The sequence below is a fragment of the Rutilus rutilus genome, assembly GCF_951802725.1.
Source record: "Rutilus rutilus genome assembly, chromosome: 14".
Classification (NCBI taxonomy): Eukaryota; Metazoa; Chordata; class Actinopteri; order Cypriniformes; family Leuciscidae; genus Rutilus; species Rutilus rutilus.
The window spans coordinates 13418640-13443768 of NC_140219.1; the positions used below are offsets into that span (position 1 = coordinate 13418640).

General features: G+C 36.5%; 2 protein-coding genes across 3 annotated transcripts; one reads left to right on the forward strand and one right to left on the reverse strand.

Annotated features, from left to right (window-relative positions):
• Positions 1-5349: 5349 nt before the first annotated feature.
• On the forward strand, positions 5350-20155 carry cstf2 (cleavage stimulation factor, 3' pre-RNA, subunit 2). 2 transcript variants are annotated; one of them, XM_084431094.1, is made up of 15 exons: positions 5350-5519; positions 5901-5979; positions 6069-6238; positions 6361-6497; positions 8103-8222; positions 8419-8541; positions 9776-9878; positions 9965-10027; positions 13243-13302; positions 14099-14243; positions 17949-18106; positions 18223-18347; positions 19419-19457; positions 19666-19804; positions 19975-20155. In XM_084431094.1, exons 1-14 carry the CDS (start codon positions 5435-5437, stop codon positions 19786-19788), a joined length of 1530 nt encoding a protein of 509 aa, XP_084287220.1. In that variant the 5' UTR covers positions 5350-5434; the 3' UTR covers positions 19789-19804; positions 19975-20155. The 2 variants fall into 2 exon arrangements, with proteins under 2 accessions (XP_084287220.1, XP_084287221.1); XM_084431095.1 differs by lacking the exon at positions 13243-13302.
• Positions 20156-20538: 383 nt separating this feature from the next.
• On the reverse strand, positions 20539-24890 carry nox1 (NADPH oxidase 1). The gene is made up of 13 exons (XM_084431093.1): positions 24825-24890; positions 24625-24720; positions 24384-24494; positions 24209-24293; positions 23461-23612; positions 22757-22938; positions 22538-22664; positions 22355-22447; positions 21961-22202; positions 21438-21600; positions 21131-21277; positions 20893-21017; positions 20539-20802 (listed from the first exon to the last, which is right to left on the reverse strand). The coding sequence occupies exons 1-13, from the start codon at positions 24867-24869 to the stop codon at positions 20676-20678; spliced, it is 1695 nt and encodes a 564-aa protein (XP_084287219.1). The 5' UTR covers positions 24870-24890; the 3' UTR covers positions 20539-20675.
• Positions 24891-25129: the final 239 nt, after the last annotated feature.

The following is a 25129-nucleotide window of genomic DNA, read 5'->3' on the forward strand; positions in this document are numbered from 1 at the left end:
TTTGTTGTCTCTTTTGTAATATTATAGACATTTTGCGTTCATTTTGCAGCTTTATTTTCTCACATTTGCAGTGTAATTTCACATTATTTGTAAATTGCATCTTGCAACTGCAACAAGAGGGGGCTTCCACAGAGATTTGATTTAATGGAAGGGGCGTTTCCTCCGAGGAGGCAAGGGAGACATTTAGAAATTTGAATGAGAAAATAATCCATACAAAAATAAAGCAATGCATATATTACAAAATGTGACATCAAAACATGTATAAATCACTTGCTTTTCTAAAGTAACACTGTCCAACAGCGACACTTAGCAGGTAAAGTTACAGCAGGACACCACCTCTCTCTTGCCTCCCCTGAGCCCAGTGAGTTTTAACAGACCCCCTAAAGCGTGGGGTGGGTTTGATGGGGGTTAATTGAGAATGAATTGGGAAAGTCAGGTGAGAGGATCGTAATGCCTCCATCGCACTGTGATTGGATTTGATTGTTTTCGTGCAAATCGGTCTGAATGAACAAAATGATGTCCTTAATGGGAAGTTAAAAAGTAGCCAAAGTAAACAACTCTGCCACTTAGATAACCGCTTTATGCCACGTCAAAATCAAACTTGAAATGGCCTGAAAACATGATAACTGTTTTTTTTAGTGAGCTATCAGCTTGGTGAAATTAAAGGTAGGCTACATCTTCGTGTCTGTGACCAGTTTACCGAGCTTGATGACTAATGAAAATAACTTGACTATTAAAAAGTACAGTTGAACATCAGGTCACAAATAAAAGATATTGTTTAAATTGTTACTGCCTTTAATTATTATTTTGAATACAAAATAGAATTGTATTTGGTTTCTCTTTTTTTTTATGTAATGTTTATTTAACCAGGAACATGTGACAACATTAAGTGTAACTGGGACTTGAATTTACATTTGATTTATATTTAAAAAAAGAAACTGTGAGGACTTGGCCTCCTTATTTCAGAATAACACTGCAGGCCACTGAACTTTTCCTGCTATGTTGAAGAGGTTATACTGATATAAACCCCAGTGCCAATTAAAACAATGCTGTTATTTATTTATAATTAACAAAGGGGGGTGGGAGGGCAATTACTCACTAATTGTCAAATTTTGTCCTGGTGCATTTAAGAGTGCATTATCTTGGCGTTTCGGCTGTGCTGTAAAATCAGAGAGCATGCATGGTCTTATAGGGAGTGAAACCAAGGAGAAAACTTTGTAAATTACATGGGCATGTGGTAAAAAATGCTGGGTTGTTTCAACAACCAGCACTTTCTAAAGTGTAATTGCTTATCTTTCAGAAACTGAGAGGCGTTAAAGAATTCAAACACTAAATTAAAGAAAATGCCTTGACTGAGTGTCTGTCTTTGGCAGTTCTTCACTGTTCCTTCACTCTGGTCTGCAAGCTTTCCAATCTTTATGCAATGCAGTCAGTGCCACAATACGTTCACAGTAGGGGTGTAACGACACCCTCATGTCACGATACTGAATTCACGATGCGATATCGTTGCGATACTCCAAGACATGATAAAAGGTTAACAAAAATGTACTGTTGATTAAAATGCTAATTTTGATATTACATTCTGGGTGTAAAATATGAATATGCTTCGACTGATAACCCAATGCACAGGACAATTGTGACACCAGAATAAAAATAGTCAATCTGAAGCTGGAAATACAGAATTATTTTAGACGAATATGCTCTATCCCTTACTAGATATATTTTAAATAATGTAGGCCACTTTTTACTGGTAACAGAAGACATTTGGCATTATCAGGACACAAATATTCCCCCACTGCATTATTATACATTATATTCAACATTATGTAGTAGTTTAATGTAGTATTGACACTAAAACTCTAATAACCTGACTTTATTCTCACACAGTCATTTTTATTTTAGGTGCACACAATAAATATTGTCACTCACTATCCACGATACATGTTGCATTTTTGTATTGCGATATATAGACTATATATATTTTTTTTTTTACAACCTGAACAAAAGTACAACTACAGCCCTTGTCAACTCTTATTTCACACAGAAAATAACAGAAGTCAACAGAAATGAAAGGTTAATGAGGAACTGTCATGTGATTTTAATTAAAAAGTGCATCAAGCTTTATGCACCCATTTTGCCTGAAGCAATGTAATGAAGAGAATATATTGAGATGTTTGCGTATGTCTCTGAAAAATACATCATATCTGAATATTTTGATATCAAATGATATTTTCACTTATTGATTCATCCCGCCAGATAGATAGCAGATAGATAGATAGACCTTTAGGCTCTGTTAAATGCGATGTAGGGGCGTAATCCGTGCAATTTTTTCGGCCTGTCTGTTTTGTGTTGCTCTCACGAGCAGAACGTTTCAAGTGGTTCCATAGTGTAGTGGTTATCACGTCTGCTTTACACGCAGAAGGTCCTGGGTTCGAGCCCCAGTGGAACCAAGCATTTTTCGTGTTACAGAATGCAGATTTGCCACTGAGTTTGAACGACGTCGCGATACTTCTATAAGCACAGCGTAGTGTTTCCTGGTCAACTGTGCTTCCGAACAATAACATAGGTTGCAAATTCCAGGCTGTTTGAATAAGGCCGATGGAACTCAAATAAATAAATAATATTCGTATAATTTGGTGGAAAATGAATCAAATCGCAACGCCATCAGCCCAAATGTAAATAAAATCCTTTGGTAATGATGACGGCGGCAGGCGACGTACTAGCGGCGTGCTAGCGTGAAGTGAAGAATAGTGTTTGTGCGACCCCTACTGTTAACTTTAATGATAACCCAGCATCACACATTTGTGCTTGATTGCCTTTCCTACACATTCAGCCACCAATTAAAGTAGACTTTAATGAATGCAACTTGGCCCAGTGCTACACTTATAACTGAGCTTATAGGGCATGGCGCTAGTGCAATGCCATTATCAAAGATTGTAATTCCAGGGAAAAACATAAAATGATAAAATATAGGCTAAGATGCTTTGGATAAAAGTGTCAGACAAGCCTCTATTTAAATTTTCAACAGAGCGAGACACGTTTTTTTTTAATTATTGTACAAGGAAAACCAGGAAATCTTTAAGCATGTTTAAAATGGTTTAGACGTGAACATAAATAGCCTTGCTAAATTGTTATACTCAGCTCTAAAATATGTTCAGCTGAAAATCTCTAATGACCACTGGGGGGAAATAGCTGGGAAAAAAATCATGGAAATTCATTGGTGGAGATGATTGTTTAATTCTGAATGCACAGGCGAATGAACTTTCACTTACATTAATATAAATGCATGTTTATTTTATTAGTTGCCTATTAGTAATGACATAAAATGAACATGAAGCTAATACTGAATATTTGTAATGCCAAAACTGAGTTTGTTCAAATGACCTTGAATATGTGTCAATTTCCAGACTTATCAAATTGCAACTAACAAAAAGCATTAAGTGAGGCCTGTCTTATTCTAGACCTCTTTTAGCCCCAAAAATAAGCTGAAGTAAACAATCTAATACATACCGATATCGCTTCTGGAAAGAGGTTACTCTAATCCACATTTGTAAGCATTACTGTTGTCATAAATGTATATATAATATCAAATTTCCACTCTCTATAATGATGAGCAAAATAAACGCTGAACAATAGACAATTTCTGCCTTTCATTTGTAATTTACAGAAGAGAGAGGGCATAAGATTGTCTTCACTGAATAGATTTACTGAAATATAGTTAAATATAGCTTATCATGTCATTGCAATTTCTTGATTTAATGTCAGTGTTGGAGCTGTCCAAGGTTCTGAAGGAACATATTACATTATTTACAGTAAATAATAAACAAAACAACATGCTCTTGATTAATTGATCTTTTATAAGATAAAATAAATAATAATAATAACAGCCAGCTTATTCTACTGATTAACTATACTGTGTGAACTCACACAAAACACAAGACCCTCAAATGCTGTTTGATGCTCACACCCGAATGCCTAATTTTACAGTATTGCAAGAGCAAATCAAAATCCTTCTGTGATCGCATGTAGTGTGATTCTTTTTTCATTTCACAAACAATATTTAACGGAGAGTTTTGAGTTCAGATTTATTTAATGTTGGTTTCTTTAAAAAATTAAAATAAAAAATAAAGCAAATAAAATAGATTCTTTATTCCAGTGGGCATGTGGTGAATTCTCAGGGTACATGCCATGGTTCACAGTGGGCCTCAGTAACCATCGAAAGGGGCCACAGGATGTATCAGAGGGAAAGTTCAACCACAAAATGAAAATTTTGACATCATTTACTCATCCTCATGTTGTTTCAAACCCATTTTCCTGTCTTCTTTTGTGGAACACAAAAGGAGACGTTTTGAATTTTGTTTTGAATTTCTGCTATTTCATTACACTGAAAGTAGGAATACAAAAGTATTATAAAAGCATTATAAAGAGACGACTCATGCACTATATTCCAGGTCTTCTAAAACTGTACAAATCAAGAACTGACAACATATATTTCTTAATCTGCATGTAGAAAAATCCATAACTTTAGTTTCCTATTTTAATGTATAGCTTATTTGTAGTAGTTATTTATAGTTTTATAAGGCCTATATATTGTTCTAAAGCAGCTTTGCAGTCAAAAGAAAAAGAAAAAGAAAAAGAAAAGAAATATAGAGCCAAACAACAACCCCTCAGTTAAGCTAAAGGCTTGAGAAAAATCTCGCTAAGATATTTAGGTTGATAAATAGGTATACACATGCTCTCACTGTGACAATTTGTTTCATTTGCTGCCAAAACAATTGTCTGTGGAAAACATTTGTACTGGGACATTCTGTGGTGTTTCTCACACTTAAGAGATAAGCCTATTATTCATGTTGTGTTTTTCTTTAAAAAGTCTTGGTGTTCTGCATCCGATGAACCTGTGGCATCAAGAATCGGCTGTTTCATATTTTGTTTTCATTCACTAAAAATGTAACAATTCTTTAACAGGAATAATAATAATAATAATAATAATAATAATAATAATAATCTCACAATGTAGGCTATATTAGAAGACCCACACACATAGAGGGACATCACAATTTCTATTTTAAGATTAAAAAATTTTTGAAAAAAAATCGGATTAATTGAATTCATGTTAGTGTGGGCTAAATTCCATAAACATAAACCCCAACCAGCCACATTAATATGATATATTCTATAAATAAATAAAAATCCAAAAAGAATTGATTGTGAGCTTTACAAAGTATTTTATTTGAATTATAATTTTGTATATAATTTTGGTAAGCTGTATAATTTTGTTGTGCAGTGGAAAAAAAAGCGCTTGCTCGGACTCTTATTTTGAAATATCAATGTACCGGTTGTGTAGCACCATCTATATTTTCCCCACGCGGTTTCCGGCTTCTCATCGATCTATTCTGATGCTTTGGTCGTGTTTACTGTGAATTTATCATTGAACATGGCGAATTTAGCACTTGCCGCAGCAGCAGCCGCAGCTGCTGCCAGGGATCCTGCCGTGGACCGCTCGCTGCGTTCGGTTTTCGGTATGTGTGAAGAAATTGGATTAGTTTGTTTCTTGTATGTACCATTCTGTGTCATTAGCCGCTAAGCTAAACCTCACTAACCTACAACCTGCCTTAAATTATGTACCACTTTATCTGACTGTTTGCTAGACTCCTACATTTTTACTAGAATTCATATTTTTTGCATACATGTTCACATATTCATCATTAGTTGTAAAACTACTGCAGATTTCATACTCATTCTTTGATAAGTTTTGCACTGGACGTAATGATTCAATGGTGTAAGTGATAAAAAGTGCTAAAGCAAACTGATGAGCTCCTAAACAGATGATGCAACAGTACATCAGTGTGCATGTGCAACATGGTTTCTTATTTCCATATTTGTTTGTTTTTTGGTAACAGTGGGAAACATCCCATATGAGGCCACAGAGGAGCAACTGAAAGACATCTTCTCAGAGGTTGGACTTGTCGTCAGTTTTAGGTATGCACGATAATGCTTGAAACAACGATATGCTCTGGTCACTTTGAGGAAACCTGGTGCTGATCTAGATTTAAAAAAACATCTTGCAGGTTGGTGTATGACAGAGAAACAGGTAAGCCAAAGGGATATGGCTTTTGTGAGTACCAGGATCAGGAGACGGCGCTCAGTGCCATGCGCAACCTGAACGGCAGAGAGTTCAGTGGCAGAGCCCTCCGCGTCGACAATGCTGCTAGTGAGAAGAATAAAGAGGAGCTCAAAAGTAAGTTTCAGTACTTTTTAAATGTAATATTCCACCCAAACAGAGTTTGAATTTTTGTTCAAACTCACATCTTGAGTAATAAAAATGGCTGTTTTGTTTGAGCTGCATGCTTGTTTCCTCAGGTTTGGGTACTGGTGCCCCTATTATTGAGTCCCCTTATGGAGACGGCTGCACAACAGAAGAAGCCCCAGAGTCCATCAGCCGGGCAGTAGCCAGCCTGCCCCCTGAGCAGATGTTTGAGCTTATGAAACAGATGAAGGTGACTTGGAAAGTGGCTTGTTGAATTTAAAGGGCTCATATGATGCTATTTTAAAAGATCATTGTTTAGTTTTTTGGGTGTAATAGAATAGGTTAACATGCTTTAATGTCTGTCTGAGACGTGCTGATTTCTCCAAAGCCCCTCGTTACTAAAAGCTCATAGTGCTTTGATTGGCCAGCAGACCCCGTACGTTGTGATTGGCCAAACACCTCAAGCGTGTGTCGGAAATGTAACGTCACCATAATCCCAAGCTTCAGCTTCCAAGGCGTTAAGCAATTGTAAACACGCAGTTAATAATATCGTTAGTTTTACCGTATCAGTTCGAGCCAAGTCAGATTCTGAAAATGCAGACTATCAACCCAGTCGATCGAAAACAACTTTCCAAGCATGACTTGAGCAGAATGTTTCACAGTGGTAAGTAGTATATTTGAAAGTTGTATATAGTGGGCGTTGTACTGTCCCAGGTTCAGGAAGATGTCCTCTGTAAAATGCTCTCCACGAAAACACTACAGTTTACTGAAGCGTCGCCTTTTTTTTATTTTTTTTTTTATAACATATGCCATTGGGTGGTCATTATGGTAGTATTTCACATTGTGACGTAGATGTTTAAGGAAGTAATATCTGTACTTCAATCGAGGCGTTTTGGATCTGTTAGATCCTTTTGTGGGAGACCAAAAACTATTTTGCGGATCATATTCATGCACAAACAGATACAGTCTGAGAGATCCATTCCAGCAAAACTTTGACGTTTCAGAAAGTTCATAAAGACATCAATAAACATTGATCAACACAGATTAAAAAAAAGATTTCTTTTTCTGTGAATAAAAGCCTGAAGTAAATCTTTTTATCATAAAAAATCTAATGTTTCTTTTCGGAAGAGTTGGATTAGACCGGATTAGATTTATGTGGATTAAGTTTACCGTGTTTTTATAAACTTTTTGAAGTGTGAAATTTATGGACTTTCAACGAAGGGACCGAAATCTCTCAGGTTTCATTAAAAATATCTTCATTTGTATTTCGAAAATTAGCCAAAGTCTTACAGGTTTGAACGACATAAGGGGCGACAGATTTTTTATTTATTTTTGCATTAACTAACCCTTTAATTGGTATTATATATTTAAAGGAGCTATATGTAAGAAATGTATTTCAATTAATCATAAAATGGCCCTGATATGTCACTAGACATTAAGAAATCATGTTCATTTCAAATACTTATATCACTGACAACAGTAGTCCGGCCAGGATATTGTCATTAGTGAAGTTGCAGCCCTCAACTGATGTTGATGTTGTCATGTTGTGTTTTGGCCTGAAGCGCCACCCTCCACCTATCTACCAATCACGAAGTCAGTAGTGTTTCGGCATCCGGGTTGCCAGCTCAGCTCTAGTTACCACAGCTGCAGCTACAAACGTTCCTGCTGGATCCTGCAGCCTATCTGGCAACCTCAAGTCAGGGGGAGGGTAACTTGAAAGTGATTGCAGTACCAGTTTTGGCCACAATCTTACATACGGCTCCTTTAATTTTATTGTTCCAAGTAATTTGATTTAAAATGAATTGCTGTTTTGAAGTGATTGTTAGAATTCTGATCCTGTTTTTTGTTTGTACAGCTCTGTGTGCAGAACAGTCCCCAGGAGGCCAGGAACATGCTCTTGCAGAACCCTCAGCTAGCTTATGCCTTGCTGCAGGCTCAGGTGGTCATGAGGATTGTGGATCCTGAAATCGCTCTGGTAAGATCATTAAAGAGGATTGCACTACATAGAAGAATGGAAAGTGTCTTAGTACATGGATTGGATAGACTTGGGAACCTTCTTAAATAAGCACTTTTATAAATATCAAGGATTTTGAAAGTGTTTTTAACCAAATGTTTAGTATGTGACATTTTAAACTATATAAGATAGTCAATAGAAAAATCATCTCTTACAGAAAATGCTTCACCGTCCGGCTGTGGTTCAGCCCATAAACCCGAGCCCTCAGCCTGGGCCGGTGCCGGTACCTAACCAGCCCCTCCCTCAGCCCAATGTCCCTGTCTCTCAGCCACAACCAATGGTCAGTATTACATCTTTCATCGCTTTCTGAACACTTGTATCACGAGATGCATTAAAGCGTAGTGCTTGTCTGTTATGATACACTACCATTCAAAGTTTGGGGGTTTTAATGCTTTAAAAAAAAAAAAAGAGCCTGTTATGCTTATCAAGGTTGCATTTTAATCGAAAGTAAAAACAGTAATATTGTGCAATATTATAATAAAAAACTTTTTTCTATTTTAATGTATTTTAAATTAATTTATTTCCTGTGATGGATTTCATATCACATGATACTTCAGAAATCATTCTAATATGCTTATTTAGTGCTCAAGTAACATTTCTGATTAATAGAAAGAGATTAATAGAAAGTAAAAAAAAAAAAAAACATATCTGAAATATGTTAAAAATGTCAATACTGTAAAATTGATTAATTTAATGCATCCCTGCTGAATAAAAGTCTTGCTGGCCCCAACTTTTGAAACTTTTTTACCTTTTTGTGCTTTTACATGGACAATTTTTCACTGATTATGCTTAGTATACCAACAATTTGTTAGGGCATGTACATGTTATGACAATTTAAAGCTGCAGTCCGTGACTTTTGGCACTCTAGCGGTTAATAAACAGAACTGCATGTGTCTTGCAGAAGAACATTGTAGCCTTATCTATGATGAGTCACGCAGGTACTGGGCTACTCCGCAGCGGTTCCACTACGACCCGAACCAGTCTAAAATAGTCCGAATATAGACACTTATTATAAGTGTACCTTAGTGATTCAGGATAAGACAAAAACACGGTTTGGAAAATGGATTCATGATGTACTCTTTATATAATTTCTGTAAATTTTAAACGCACAAAAAAGTTAAGAACTGCAGCTTTAAATAAAACCCGATAAATGCACTTGGATATTTTCCTCCTGAAACTCAGTTTTGCTTGGCATGTACTTTGTATGAGAGAAATAGAAAGTCTTACTGTTATTTTGATGTAAAGACTGAAAACATTTCAAAATCTCAAGTTAGTGTTTTTATTCCATTGTGATTTAAATAGTTTATTCATAATGACCTAATAGTCATCAGCATTTGTTCTACATAAAAAAATCATTTACTTCATTGTCAGACATGCTCTGTAGTCTTTCAGTGAATGAAAAAAGCTCATGGTTGATATTTAAAAAAAGTTTCAGTTGGGTTCACGGACAGTTAAGCCGTTCTCTTCATTCATGGCACTAATGAGTAATTTTCTATTGATCCTGTGACTCACAGCCAGGTATGCATGTGAACGGAGCCCCTCAAATGATGCAGCCTCCACAGATGGGGGGTGGAGTACCTGGACCAATGCCAGGACAGGGACCCATGGGACCAGCTGGTAAGCCCAGTTGTCCTTGCAATACGTTGGCTCTTGTGTATCTGTGTGCATAGATAGCAGTTTACCTCTGCTCCCTCCCTCTACAGGTGGGATGCAGCCTCAGATAGGGATCCCTCCAGGAGGCCCTGTGCCCATGGATAGGGGACCAGGTACTCATTTTAGGCATTACCAGTGCATTACTCATTCAGGATATTACAAGTCATAGTGAGAGAATTATTTCTTTGTACCTCCTGAACACCATTACCAAACCTGTCCACAAGAAAGCAGTATTGGGCAAGCTTTCATGTAGATATTTAATTTTCATTCCCATCTCTTCAAGGTGAAGTGTGTGGTTTCTACGTTGTTGGTTTCACCTAATGGAGTTACAAAAACAGTTTTATCAAAAATTCTGGTTTCAATTGGTCAGAAAGTCCTGTACCAAACTCTCAACATTTGGTTGAGTCAGTGTTGAGTCTTAAATATTTTAATTGCACTAAAGTGCTTAAAGGTGCAATGTGTAATATTTCTGAGGATCTATTGACAGAAATGCAATATAAGATCCATAACTATGTTTTCAGTGGTGTATAAAGACCTTACTTAATGAACCGTTATGTTTTTATTACCTTAGAATGAGTCATTTATATCTACATAACCGCGGCCACCCCTTCTATGAAGGCCGACATATCGTGACGTCATGTTTCTACCGTAGCCGACAGCAAACAAACAGCGCTACAGCGCGCGTTTCCTCACTAACTTGAATGAGAAGCAGCAGAAAAAGACGCAGCAGAATACTCAGGTTGTCTGACTCTGCAAACGTGGAGAAAAACATGCTGTCTGAATGACGCCTCGGACATCGTAATCTATTTACATCGTAGCTATTTCGATTTGATTTGAGCAGAGGAGGTAATCATGGAGAGGAAGAGGCGATCTAAAGCTTGGCTTTATTTGACTAAACGAGACAAATTATGCCATTTGCAATAACAGGGTTTTTCCTGCACTGAACTTGTTTTAGCGCCCGCCAAAGTGAATTTTTGTCCCGCCAAAGTCTTATTTGATCGGTGAGTAATGTAGATGAACTGCTGCGCTTGTGACAGGGCGCATGTTTAACTGAAAGAACGAGCAGAGAGAGAGAGAGAGAGAGACCCGGTCGCGCGCGCGCGCTCTCTCTTTTCGGAGCCAGGTGAAAGTGTAAACAAGACTTCACCGTCTCCAAACTAAGCGCTGTCTTGCTCTCTCTCCCTCGCACATATTAATCAAAATAAATCGACACGGTGGTAAAAGGTCGGAAGACCAAAGTTTCATGTGGAGCATTCAGAGATTTTTTTTAATTTTTTTTTTATTACCGCTGGGTGTGAATTGTGCTAAATAAGTTGCCTTATCTTCTCTGAAAAGCGTTCCGGACATTCAGCTGACATAAAACTATCCAGTGATGAAATGTTTTCTGTGTTGACACCAGACCGTAAATAGACCGTAAATAAGGTTCTATTTATTGCATAAATTACATAAAAAGTACAGTTTGCTTACTCAAGCTTAAACTTTAAAATAAATAAAACCACTTGTTTTTTTGAAAAGCATATGACTACATTTTTCCACACAGTGCTATCAATAATCGATAAGAGAATCGTTAAAGAATCGGATCGATAAGCAGAATCGTCAGTGGCATTGATATTGATAACATCTTATCAATTCCCATCCCTAGTAAAGTCAGTGAATAAAAGACTAACACAATGATGAACAAGTAAAAATAACAATTGCAATAACATGTGGTTTTACTGAATAATTAACTAAATATAATTTTATATAAAATATAATATAAAGAAACCTCATTGCTTGACTTGCTACTCTCTGCTGACTCAGACTCAGACATCTTCCGATCCTACGTCGGCCACCGTAGCTTCTCATTCGAGTTTGCAATTTGAAGGATAAGCCATGAGTGACTGACTGTTTGCAATTCGCAGATCTCACCACTAGATGCCGCTGAAAATTACACACTGCACCTTTAAAATTGGGAAATTACACACTTCACCTTCATAATCACCATTTTAGGATGATTGCCATCAGCCGATGACTGTGCATGATAGACAGAAGTGGAATTTCCCGCTTACGTCAGATCCAAAATGAAAGCCTATATACTTTAAAATATTTTCGTAAATTAAAAAAAAAGTGTTTAATTTGTGTGTGTATATATATATATATATAATATAATATAATATTATATATATATATATATATATATATATATATATATATATATATATATATATATATATAATATAATATAATATTATATTATATAAAAAAAAATTTTTTGTATGCTACCGTAAAAAAATTGTGGGTCAGTAATTCTTTTTTTTATATATATATAAAATACATGGTGCATAAGTTAGTACACCCCTATGTTAAATTCCCATAGAGGCAGGCAGATTTGAATGCAAATCAAACTAGCTTTTAGGCTAACTGAAATAAAACCATGCCAATCTCTAGGTATGGTGAATGCTATGTGATGATGTGGGGCTATTTTAATTCCAAAGGCCAAGGGAACTTTATCAGGATGCATAGTATCCTGGATCCATGAAGTAACTGGCCTTTAAAAATAAAAATCTGCCTGCCTCTATGGGAATTTAACATAGGGGTGTACTAACTTATGCACCATGAATTTTAAGGAAGAACATTTATTTATTTACGATACATTATTCATTCACAAAGAAAATTGGTGTCCTTAAAGGTTGGATTTTTCCAATTTTTTTTAAATTAAGGCATTAACTTCAATTTCCAAAATATGATTTTTTATTCCTCTTTTTAGTCAACTTTAGCATGGGTGTATTAACTTATGCATTGCACTGTATATATATATATATGTATGTGTGTATATATATGTTTTTTTACGTTTATTTGTCAAGGATGCATTAAATGAATAAAAACTGTAAAAAAACAAAACAAAAATCGACAAAAATATTAAGCAGCACAACCATTTTTAAATGTTTAATAAGAAGAAATGTTTCTTGAACACCAAATCAGTGACACTGAACACTGGAGTAATGGCTGCTAAAAAATTCACAGGAATAAGTTGCATTTTAAAATGTAAAATATAAAATATTTCACAATATTACTGTGTTTTTGGTCACATAGATGCATCCTTGGTGAACAAAAGACTTCTTTAAAAGAAAAAGAAAAAAAGTACTGACCTCAAATTTATTTAAGACATTGATCTTGATTTCTTGATATTTATACAGTAACTGCATTAGCCAATTAAAAACCCATATCGACCCCTACTTTAACCCATGTCCATAAACATCAGTACAAGCATCCCTGGGTAATATCAGTAAGTGCTACTGTGCGCTGTCTCAGTTCTTTCTCCTGTTCTCTTCACTTAATGCTGACCCAGGAACCCTTCAGGACTCTTCTGTGGGAGCAGCTGGGCAGGCTGCTATCGAGCGGCCTCAAGGTATTATGGGTATAACTCTGGTCTGCTCAAAACAGGGCTGTCAAGACTGTCTCCCGCTCATTATCTTACCCCTATGTGCACCTTTTGGAGTCCACACCTTATCTCGGCATACCCCTCAACACCACGTCTGAATTGACAGCAGTATGTGAACTTTGTGGCAGTTTGCAATTAATAAAGTGAAACTTCCAATCATGTCAAAGAGAGAGAATGACTCAAAAACATTGCAAAATGCAATAATTGTTGATTAAAACATGTTCATAAGTAGTGCTTAAACATAGGAGTGCCTTGCTTTGTTTCTGAAACAAAAGCTTGACGAATTGTAAACAGTTTTGAATTTTTAGTGTCTGAATCCAAAACCTGAACAATGAATTCTTGTTACCTAATGGAATGTGCCAGTGTAGCAGAATATAGATGAGTATTGATGTGTTTTACTTTCTAAAGATGTTGAAACCCTCTGTTATCAAAGTCACTGTGACAGGTGAAACAGTATCCTTTTGTTTGTGAAATAGAACCTTTTTTTGTTTCCTTTAGTTTAATTTCCTTGACACTCGAGGAAATGCCCTGGTGTATCATAACGGTGTCATACCTTGGAAATTTGTGCTTGACAATACAACAACATTATTCTTTTTTTTTATTTGCATAAAAGGACATGTTCATGTTTTGAAATGTTTGTGTAATGCACTTTGACACTAGTTTCTTTCATCATTTTGATTCTGTAGACAGTTCTCTTTTAGTGTCTTGTCAGAGTTACAAAGCATGCACTTTTCTTTAAATCATAATTGTTCTTTCTTTTCAGTGCCAATAGTAGACCCACGTGCCCCAATGCGAGGGGCCCCGCAAGGCCCTCCAGGGATCCCACCCAGAGGCCTTCTTGGTGATGGTCCGAACGACCCGCGAGGTGGATCTTTGGTCAATGTTACTGGAGACGTGGTGGAGCCAGGGTAATGCCTACTAAAAACTGTTGCAGTGACATTTAGAATAGATGATCACAGGTCATTAGTTTTGTTAGCTTAATGTATTCCCCCTTTATGCATTTGCTATTAACCCTGTAAAGTCTGAAAAATGAAATAATAGACAGGTAAATCAAATATAATGGAAAAAATATTTATAATTTGAAGTCATTGTTTATAGAACCTTGACAAAATAAAATTTATTTTGAAAATGATTAATTTGGGCTTAAGGTTTTTAAAATGTTTTTGTTCTTATGTTCTCCAAGGCTGCATTTACATTCAGTAAAAACAGTTATGTAGTGACATATTACAATTTAAAGTAAGATGTTTTCTAAAATGTGAATTTTTTTTAGCACCAATTACTCCAGTCTTCAGTGTCTCATGGTCCTTCAGAAATCATTTTATTGTGCTGATTTGGTGTAGTCTGGCTGTCACCAGACCAAGCTCAATCTTTTAGGATTGAACATTGGTCTGGGGAGTCTGCTCTATATTTTCTAGTGCACAAGAGGCATGATCAACGAGCATAGTTTGGCATAGATCAACACGTTTGGTTACACATTTCCTGCCTGGAGTTTTCGCGTAGCTCTGAAAAGTACATCACCCGGATCGTTGGTCTGATTGGTTGAAGGACTATCCAATTGCGTACAGAGTATGGCAAGCCGTTTTAACATTTAATCATTTCAACCGACTAGTATCTATTTTCATGCTACTAGTACTTATTTTTTAGATACTAGTATCTATTCCATTAAGTACTAGTACTTATTCATTAGCTACTAGTGCCTATTCTTTAGATACTAGTGCTTATTCTTTAGGTACTAGTACTTATTCATTAGATACTAGTACATATTCATTAGATACTAGTACTTATTCATTAGATACTAGTACTTATTCATTAGATACTAGTACTTATTTCGAGAGTGACTAGTAACTATTATTTTGTTACTAGTAACACATTTTTTATTTTTGCCATTGACTTCAATGGGGATCTGTCTTTCAGATATCAACTATTCAGTTCTGACTAGTATGTATTCCAATTCTGACTAGTACGTATTTATTAGATACTAGTAGTTATTCATTAGGTACTAGTACTTATTTTTTTAGATACTAGTACCTATTACTAGATACTAGTATTTATTCAGTAGATACTAGTATTTAATTAGCTACTAGTACTTATTCATTAGATACTAGTACCTATTTATTAGATACTAGAGATGTGACGGTGATAATATTCTCCCACCGGTTAATCGAATTGTGACAACACCGGTATTACCGGTTTCATCGTGGGGGTGGGGGGTGTTATAGAGTGATGTAATTTTTTTTTTACATGGCGTCAATTCATCATTCGTATTGAGTTTGATTGACATGCGATCTGACCAATCAAATTCCACCATTTTTGTGCGACAAAGCAGTCAGAAGAGTTATTGATTAACTTCGGTGGATTTGAACTTGGCTTTAACTGAGGCAATCTGTCACGACACATTAAAGAGCCAAAAAACGGTAGGCCTATTTTATTTTTGTTTGACTGACCAAATTTGAAAGTTAAGACTTTGTTTCATATTAAATATTACCTGCTCGGTCCTGTATTTCAGCGCGTTGTCAGTGTCCTCTATTTTTCACTGCTTGAGATCATGTTGAGAACAATAACGCCCGATTTGAGGGTATAGGGCGCGATTTCGGATTCAACCACAGTGTTTTGAATGGTGGGTTCGTTATTATTCGTTATTATTCATGAAAAACGCAACAACAAAACGGACATTTTGGCATAATTTGTGTGTGTTATGTTTTGTTCAAGGCCGAAAAGAGAACTCGATACTGACGCGCGTCTTTTCCGTGTGTGCGCACGTGTGTGTAATAGGCAGGACTTACAGCGCGGTCTCTTGTTTTGTCGCGCTTGAATGGTTGAGCGTGATCATATAACGCTAGTCAACTGGTGACCGAAAATACGGATACTGCGTAATTGCTTTAAAAAAAATTTTTTGCGGTGCTGCGGTGGGCAAGTGATGAAACCGGTGTTGCGACTGAACACCGTGTAACACCGGTAACACCGACTATCGTGCCAAGCCTATTAGATACTAGTATTTATTCCAAATGTTACTAGTAAGATTTTTTATTTTACTAGTAAGATTTTTAATTGAACTCTCCAGTGGCCGTTCTGACTAGTCATAACATAAGACGAGTAAAAAAGCAGTTGTGACTAGTAAAATAAGAATAGCTACTAGTAACAATTACAAAAGATACTAGTGTCTAATAAATAGGTACTAGTATCTATTAAATAAGTACTAGTAGCTAATTAATAAGTACTAGTATCTAATGAATAAGAACTAGTAGCTAATGAATAGGTACTAGTATCTATTTAATAGGTACTAGTATCGAATGAATAAGTACTAGTATGTAAAAAATAAGTACTAGTACCTAATAAATAACTACTAGTATCTAATAAATACTTACTAGTCACAAATGGAATACATACTAGTCAGAACCGAATAGTTGATATCTGAATGACAGATCCCCATAGAAGTCAATGGCAATTTTTTTTTTATTTGTTACTAGTAACAAAAGAATAGTTACTAGTCACTACTGAAATAAGTACTAGTGTCTAATTAATAAGTACTAGTATCTAATTAATAGGTACTATTATCTAATAAATAAGAACTAGTATCTAATGAATAAGTACTAGTATCTAATGAATAAGTACTAGTACCTAAAGAATAGGCACTAGTATCTAATGAATAAGTACTAGTACCTAAAGAATAAGCACTAGTAGCTAATGAATAAGTACTAGTACTTAATGGAATCGATACTAGTATCTAAAAAATAAGTACTAGTAGCATGAAAATAGATACTAGTCGGTTGAAATGATTAAATGTTAAAACGGCTTGCCATACTCTGTACGCAATTGGATAGTCCTTCAACCAATCAGACCAACGATCCGGGTGACGTACTTTTCAGAGCTACGCGAAAACTCCAGGCAGGAAATGTGTAACCAAACGTGTTGATCAGCGGTTTGCAGAAGCAGCAATGGAATCAAGCGAATTTCGCAGGTTATGCAAAAAAAAACATGAAAGTTTGTGGTATTTACACCCACTCGAACGATTTATTTGCTAAAAACAAGCCATTGAGCATCGTCGAGAGGTTAAAAGGAATTGGACAGAGCCGTAACGGCTCTGGAATTGGATTGGATTAAACCCGCCAATAGCGCGCCAGGTGGGATAAGCCAGTTTGTGATTGGTTCCTGCAAATCTGTAAAGGAAGCAGCAGAGATAAATGTACAGGTTTCCAGCCTGAGCTGCAGGGCAAAATCAAATCGCCGGCAGATCAGGCTGGGTTTACCCAGTCTAAAATTTGGTGCTCAAGAAACATTTCTTCTTATAAATGTTAAAAACAGTTGTGCTGCTTAATATTTTTGTGGAAATTGTGATACATTTTGTTTCAGGATTCTTTGAATAGACAGTTCAAAAGAACCACATTTATTTGAAATGGAAGTCTTTTGTAACATTAATATCTTTACGGTTTATTTTGATCAATTTAATGCGTCCTTGCTTTCTTTAAAAAAAAAAAACTGAGCTTAAACTATTGAATGGTAGTGTACATCAGACTTTTATGCCAATTTATTGACCACTAAATCTTTTTTATTGCTTTTACAGTCTGTTAAGTTAATAACGAAAGCGTATTATTTTGCTTCTTGTTCGCGTACAGGCGTGGTTACATTGGAGGCCCTCCGCAACATCAGGGGCCGCCCATGCATATGGCTCCCCCAGACATGCGAGGCCCTCATGACATGAGAGGAGGACCCATGATGGGAGAACCTAGAGGCCCTATGATGGACCAGCGTGGTCCACCCATGGAGGCAAGAGGTACTTGAAGATGTGGTTTCGCTTCATTTGTTGACTTGGTTTGTATATCTGTAATACTGGTTTTACTCCTTACTGAAAGAAAAATCTGATTGAAGGATTTCTCTTAATTCCTCAAGGTCGTGATCCAAGAGCTGTTGATGCTCGGGGTCCGATATCTGGCCAGAGGGTTCCTGTTGCTGGTGGAATGCAGGGTCCTCCCCCCCACGGCATGGGACAAAGTGCACCTCCAGCAGTGAGACCAGTAAGATTTCCACACTCCTATAGTTTGCCTTTTTTTCAAACGTTTTAATACTTAACATTTAATCATAGCCTTGTGAGGGACCCCCTTCCTAAAATATACAGGCAGCTATGTGTTCAAGTCAAAAGAACCTGTGTTTGTTGTACTAAACGTGATTATTTAAGGAAAGCAGGTTTGCAAAATGTATTCGTTTTTATTTGCCATTGTACTAAAGAAAAAAACAAATGATTATAAATGAACTGGAAAATATTTACTGTGTATTAGGTTATAAGCTTTTTTCCATTCAGTATTAAATTGAGAAACATTGTATTGAGGTCATATTTATATGAATATGACTTTTAACTATAAATATAGTTTTACAGCAGCTTTACAGAAAATAGTACTATACACAATTATTAAGAAAACCAAAGTCCTTAAAAAGATGCAAATAAAACAAAAAAGATTTTTTATCAAATGTACACTTCCATTTCAAAAGTTTGGGGTGTCTCATGTTCACCAATGCTGCATTTATTTGATGAGAAATACAGTGTAAAACTGTAATGTTGTGAAATATTATTACAATTCAAAATGACTTTTCTATTTTAATATATTTTAAAATGTAATTTATTCCTGTGGTGGCAAAGCCATTACTCTAGTCTTCAATGTCACATGATCCTTCAGAAATCATTCTAACCTGCTGATTTGCTGCTCAGGAAACATTTCTTATTATTTGTATTAATGTTGAAAAAAAAAAAGTTGTGCTGCCAAATGTTTGTGTAAACAATTATAAAAAAAATTCAGGAATCTTTGATTTAATATAAAGTACATAAGAACAGCATTTATATCAAATATATATTTTTGCTGTCACTTTTAATCAATTTCATATCTTCTTGCTGAATAAAAATATTAATTGTTTCAAAAAGGTCTGTCTGACCCCAAACTGTTGAATGGAAAAATAATGTTCTTCCCAAAAAATCCTGTTCATTTCAATTCTCCACTGACCCCCTTTGCAGCCCCTCTCTCAGAGAGCAGTATTCAGCTTGCAGGACTTAATTCAAATATCTGCATGTTTTAATTCTGTCTGTCTTTTAACAGGGTCCTACGTCAGATGTGTCATCACAAGACCACGAGAAGGTGGGTCATTTTTTGTGTGTTTTTTTTCCACACCCTTTTCAGATCTGCATCCTTAAGTGTTTCACTGACCAGATTTTCCAGAATTACTTGTTGACATGTTTATTTTAAAGTTCACAGGTTAACCACTCTTCAATTTGAATCTTTCATTATGTAACAAGGTTTGTGTCACGTAGATACTAATCTATGTGCTGTGTTTCCACATTCCCAGGCTGCCTTGATTATGCAGGTCTTGCAGCTGACCCCAGAACAGATCGCCATGTTGCCACCAGAACAGAGACAGAGTATCCTGATCCTGAAGGAGCAGATTCAGAAGACAGCAGGCGCCCCCTGAAGACTCCTATTGTGATGTGAGCGCTTTTGTTTCTTTCTCATCTGTCCTAAAACAGCTTATTATGATAATTACAGGCTCTGTGACAAAGTGGAACATGTTTTTTTTTTTTTTGTAACAGAATGAGACATGGTTAATTTGGGTAAGTGCAAGTGTGAAAATCTGACTCTACAACTCATGTGATTACAGGAACATGCGCATCCCATCGGACAACCCATCACCAAGAGTTCCACATCTGTAACTTCATTGTTGTTTTTGTTTTCTAGTGATATTTTTTTTATTTTAAGAGAAATCAGTTGTTTATTGATAGTAGTGGTTCACAATTTACTGCTAATGAAAAAAATAAAGAACTGGATTTTGAAATAAACAACTGGAAATATTTTTTTTATAAAAACTATTTTGAACAAAGAATATATAATATTTATAATGTACAGTATTAAAAAAAAACTCTTGTATGATTACACAACCAGTGACTAACCAAATGTGACGTGTTAGATCAGATAATGTGTGATTCTTGTTAAAATTTCCATGTTAATTTTAGAGCTGTGCACATATTTACACCAGGAGACATTTATAAACACAATACATTCTGGTTTAGGTCTTATTTCCCTAATTCTTGCTGATTCATTTCTAACCAGGAACTTGAAAAGCCAAACCTTGAAAAAAATAAATACAATGAGTGGACTTTTAACCCAGACATGGAATTAGTCCCTTCCAGCAAGTTGTTCACTTTCCAGCAGGAAGGTTGGCACTTTTCGCGTAGTGTCACAGTAACAGAGAATCACTTAGATGGAAAGATTTGATAAATGACAAATCATGATACTGCTGAAGAACACAATCCCTAGTGCACAAGTCTTTCAAGAGAATTAGGTTTCCTGTAAAATATTTCCTCAGAAGTTCTCTTTGTTGAAGTAAAACTTGGTTCTCCGTGGATCCACGTCCGAATACTTGGCACATTTCTTCTCCAAGACCTCCGCTAAGGCTTGTGGGCCACACAAGAATGTTCCAACCACAGACCTGTTGATATTTCAAATAAAATGTTAGTGTTGGGATATTTTATGAGCATCATATGTAGGAAGCAATAACATGAAGAGTTTTAAAACGTACGACGGGTTCTCTTGCCGAACTTGCTCAAATTCTCGATCCCAGTTCGGTCGGCCATAATGAGTCTTCTGCTTTAAGCCGGTGATGATATCTGTATCCTTATCGAAATGCACCATTGCATGGTCTGCCTGTAAACGCAAGATTCGATGTTCTGTGACATGCACACATTACTCATACTTCAATTACGTTCATCATCTTACTTTTCATATCACAGGAGAATTTTTTTTTTTTTTGTACGTACATGACTCTGGTCCCATCCGGTGAGATAGAGCTTATATGTGAGGAAGTCCCTCATTCCTCGTTCCTCCATTTCTTTCTCAAGGACTTGTAGGAGATCTGCAAACCACTCAAAGGCATGTGTCTCCCTACAGAGCCAGTGGAAGTAAATCTAAACACACAAGTTAGAAATGGTAAGGAAACTGAGTTTCAAGGAATGCCGGACTTTGTTATCTAGGGCATAAAGACCTTTGTAATACAACAGCAACAACAGGAGTTATTGTACTTGACCTTTGCACTAACTTCCTTATTTAAGTCCCAAATGTTCTTACCCTCTTTGTTCGTAGTTTGGGGTTGGAGTCTTTAAACTTGTACCAGATGGACTTCAGGATAGAGGCAAATGGGGTCACTCCAATCCCAGCACCCACCAGCATGCTGACCTCGTAATCAAATACATCCTCGCTCGCGGTTCCAAACGGACCGTCCACACCCATCCTGACACAAAAATAAAAGATCCATACATTATTCTTGATATTTTGTTTTCACACTTCACCAAGAAATCAAAATGGACAATTCTTAATTTACGGAATAGTCAGTGTTTATCACAAATGATTTATTTATCCATGCACATCATATTTTTTGGAAATCTGTGTGCCCTCATAATTGTTGATCAAAATAACTTCCCCCTCCCCCACCCTACATTCTTACTTGTTTCACTCAGACATACAATAGGGAAGAAAAGGCTATCGCAACTTCTGTTTCATGCATATTTTAAAGTTGAAATTAAACTGCAATTTGAAGAGTGCATGAATATGTTGTGCCCAGAGAATAAGTAAAATGGCAAAGAGTACATACTTAGGTCCTTGCCCACCCTCTGGTAGGTTTTCGACCATTCTGATGAGCTTTTCAGTCCAGTCTCCAACTGAGCGGATGTGCACACTAAAGAAGTCTTCCTCCGGGGCTGATGTCATGGTGAATGGGTGCCACTCCAACTGAGAGATGGCTGGGCAATTGAGGAACACATACTGGCCGACTTCCATCTTGAATCCAGACTTAACCAGCTGTAGTTCCAACACCTTGGATGGGCGGATTACAATCTAGTATACAAGCATGAATACAGTTTCTGATTACAGAGCAATCATGGGTGGGGTTCAGATCTACTACCGGTGTATATATATATATATATATATATATATATAGATCAGAACTATATATTTGTAGTTTTGTCAAAACGTTCATGACAACACACCTTTCTGTAACTGACAGGCTGCATGTAGCGAATGAAACGTAGCAGCCGCTCACAAAGGTAAATGATCATCGGTCCAATCACCCACATCCAGGTCTGCAACAGAGGATTCAGCAAATTGAAATCAGCAACCACCAAAAATAAATCTATCATAGGCTTGTGCATTGTAAATTGGACAACTTTTACCTGAGGAAACCCTCCAGCAAACTGCGGGATTGGACAGTCAGGTGTTTTCCCCCAGATCTCTGGCTGGTCTTCGCAGAAGGAATTATTGTGAGGTGGATCGGTCTCTTGCTGACTTCGCACAATTCGTCTAGTTAAAAACCAAACCGCATGTTTACTTGCTGTTAATAATCTATTATAAATCAGTTTTAAAATTGGGCTCAACCAGTAAATAGTCCTTACCCAGCACCGTGGAAAACCAAGCCAGCAAAGAAAATGATGAAGAGGTGATGCGTGTACCAAAAGACCTCAAAGTAGCTCCTGCGAATGACTTCCATAGAGGAAGTGATAATAAGGATGAGGGCAAGAGTTATGATGACACCTGTGAGACCCGCGATAGTGGTGAATACAAAAATCGTTGGAGTCTGGAGAAGAAGTAAACAAGATTAGAGCAGGCATATCACACCTCAGAAAAAAAACAGTATAGAGCTCAGTTGTAATGTACCGTTACAACAAGGCTGCATTTATTTGATCAAAAATACATTAAAATGAGTAATATTGTGAAATATTATGTTTTAATATATTTTAAAATGTCATTTATTCCTGTGATGGCAAAGCTGAATTTTCAGCAGCCACATGATCTTTCAGAAATAATTATGATAGGCTGATTCGGTGCTCAATAAACTTTTTATGATTAGCACAGTTAAAACCGGTTTTGCTGCTTAATATTTTAGCGGAAACATGATACCTTTTTTCCAGGATTTGATGAATAGAAAGTTAAAAAGAACAGCATTTATTTGAAATAGAAATCTTTTTAAACATTATAAATGTCAACTGTCACTTTTGATCAATTTGATGCATCCTTGCTGAGAAAAAAACCCCAAATTTTTGAATGGTAGTGTATATCAAAAACCTTAATAAAAGCAACGAAAAGTACAGCAACTCACCGTAGAAGTGGAGCGAATGGGATTAAGGTAAGTAGTATTTAATTCACGGGAGTCATCAAGCATGGACAGATTCCCGGCGAGAGGCCCATATCGACCATCTAAGCTGTTGCTGTACCACTCCACGTTAAGCAAATGAGCGACAGTGTGAACCGCTGCATTAAAGATAGAAGTGTGAAGAAGAAATATGATTAAGTTCAATATGATTTATATATCCATGCAGAACCCCCTCGAGTAAGTTGTTCAATAGAACTTAAAATACAGCATTTTGGACTAAAACTTCTTTGGATGTTTCTTTTTTAGTTTTTTTTTTTCTTTCTTTTCTGATCTGTCTTTTCACATTGAAATTTGAAAAACCTGACATGTCCTGGTGGATAAAACTCTCTTTAGCCAGACACAAACGTGTTAAATACTACAGTCAGCTTCTTACAAAATCAAAACTTGGTCAATGTTTATCCAGATTTGGCCTAGAAGAATAACACTACCTGCGATGCTATAGGGTTATCAGGGGTGAAATACTCAGACTACCACTCAGACTGTGATTGATGTGTTATTAATAATGAGGAAATGTTTGATTATGTATCCAGTTGCATCAGAGCATGAAAGAAAGAAAGAAAGAAATGCCAGTGTGAATGTTTTGAATAGCTATCGCACATGTGAGCTCTTTCTTGTAAAACATACTGTCATTCAGCTGAAAGCCTACTTTATGCACAACAACTTCCTATTAAGTTTTGAAGGAAAAGCTGTTTACCTGTCATTAGGGCAATCATGTAAGCAACCAATTTGTGGAAAGTCAGGTTTTTGTCCAGCTGTTTCCTCACTGTTCGTCCACAGCACTAAAAAATGGACATGAGGGCAAATACTTACAGAGGGTCTCATATACTATCTCAAACACAAAGGTAGCCTACAAGTGTGCAGCAACTCACCATGAAAGAGCCACGGATAAGAGACAGCAGGTTGCGGCAAACTGGCAGAAGAATCAGCATGCAGTTGAAGTTGAGTACAGCAGCTGGAGCTCTGGCCCAGGGCAGTGCAGACTAAAAGAAACAGTCCCTTAATACTTTCTCTCTTTTTACTACATAAAAAGATTTTTATTAAATACACCATTTACTTCCTATTTTCTCTTAGAGAATGCTTTGAAAAATGCTTTTTTTCTGTCAAACTTACCCCTAAAAGTTCACGAGTGTATTCAAATTGTGGACCCTGATCATAGAATAAGTAGAAGTGGACAAACAGAAAGATGTTGATGGCCATCCACACCACCTACAAATACAGATCAAAAGATCGACTTATTTTAACATAAGGTTTATAGTTAACTGCATTATCAATTTTTTATACAAATAGCAAGCAAAACAATGCCTAAATACCACGATGAAAGCGCTCAGCCCGTGATTGATTATCCAGTTGACCATCTTTACTCTCTAGCGATGTATACACGAATGAGCAACACTCCTTGCAGATGAGTGCTATATTACTCACCTGTCCCGTTCAGGACGCCGCCCTCTACAGTCCTCACTGACCAGGAAATAGGCTGTGAAAAAATATATTTTGTCGCATTGCATGTCTGAAGAAATTCCCGAGAGGAAGCTACCTGAACGTGTCTGCGTATTTGACTGGAAACGGTTTCATAAAAATAGGCTCGGCCGTTACACAATGTCAGCTAATTTTTTCC

Bases quoted from the DNA above. Each gene is read 5' to 3' on its own strand.
- cstf2 (XM_084431094.1), top strand. From the start codon at position 5,435: ATGGCGAATTTAGCACTTGCCGCAGCAGCAGCCGCAGCTGCTGCCAGG. The intron at 5,980-6,068 runs GTATGCACGATA...AACATCTTGCAG, and splicing joins GGACTTGTCGTCAGTTTTAG to GTTGGTGTATGACAGAGAAA. The intron at 10,028-13,242 runs GTACTCATTTTA...ATGCTGACCCAG, and splicing joins GCCCATGGATAGGGGACCAG to GAACCCTTCAGGACTCTTCT.
- nox1 (XM_084431093.1), bottom strand. From the start codon at position 24,869: ATGGTCAACTGGATAATCAATCACGGGCTGAGCGCTTTCATCGTG. The intron at 23,613-24,208 runs GTAAACAGCTTT...TCTTTAATGCAG, and splicing joins CATGATTGCCCTAATGACAG to CGGTTCACACTGTCGCTCAT. The intron at 21,601-21,960 runs GTATGTACTCTT...TTTTTGTGTCAG, and splicing joins GAGGGTGGGCAAGGACCTAA to GATGGGTGTGGACGGTCCGT.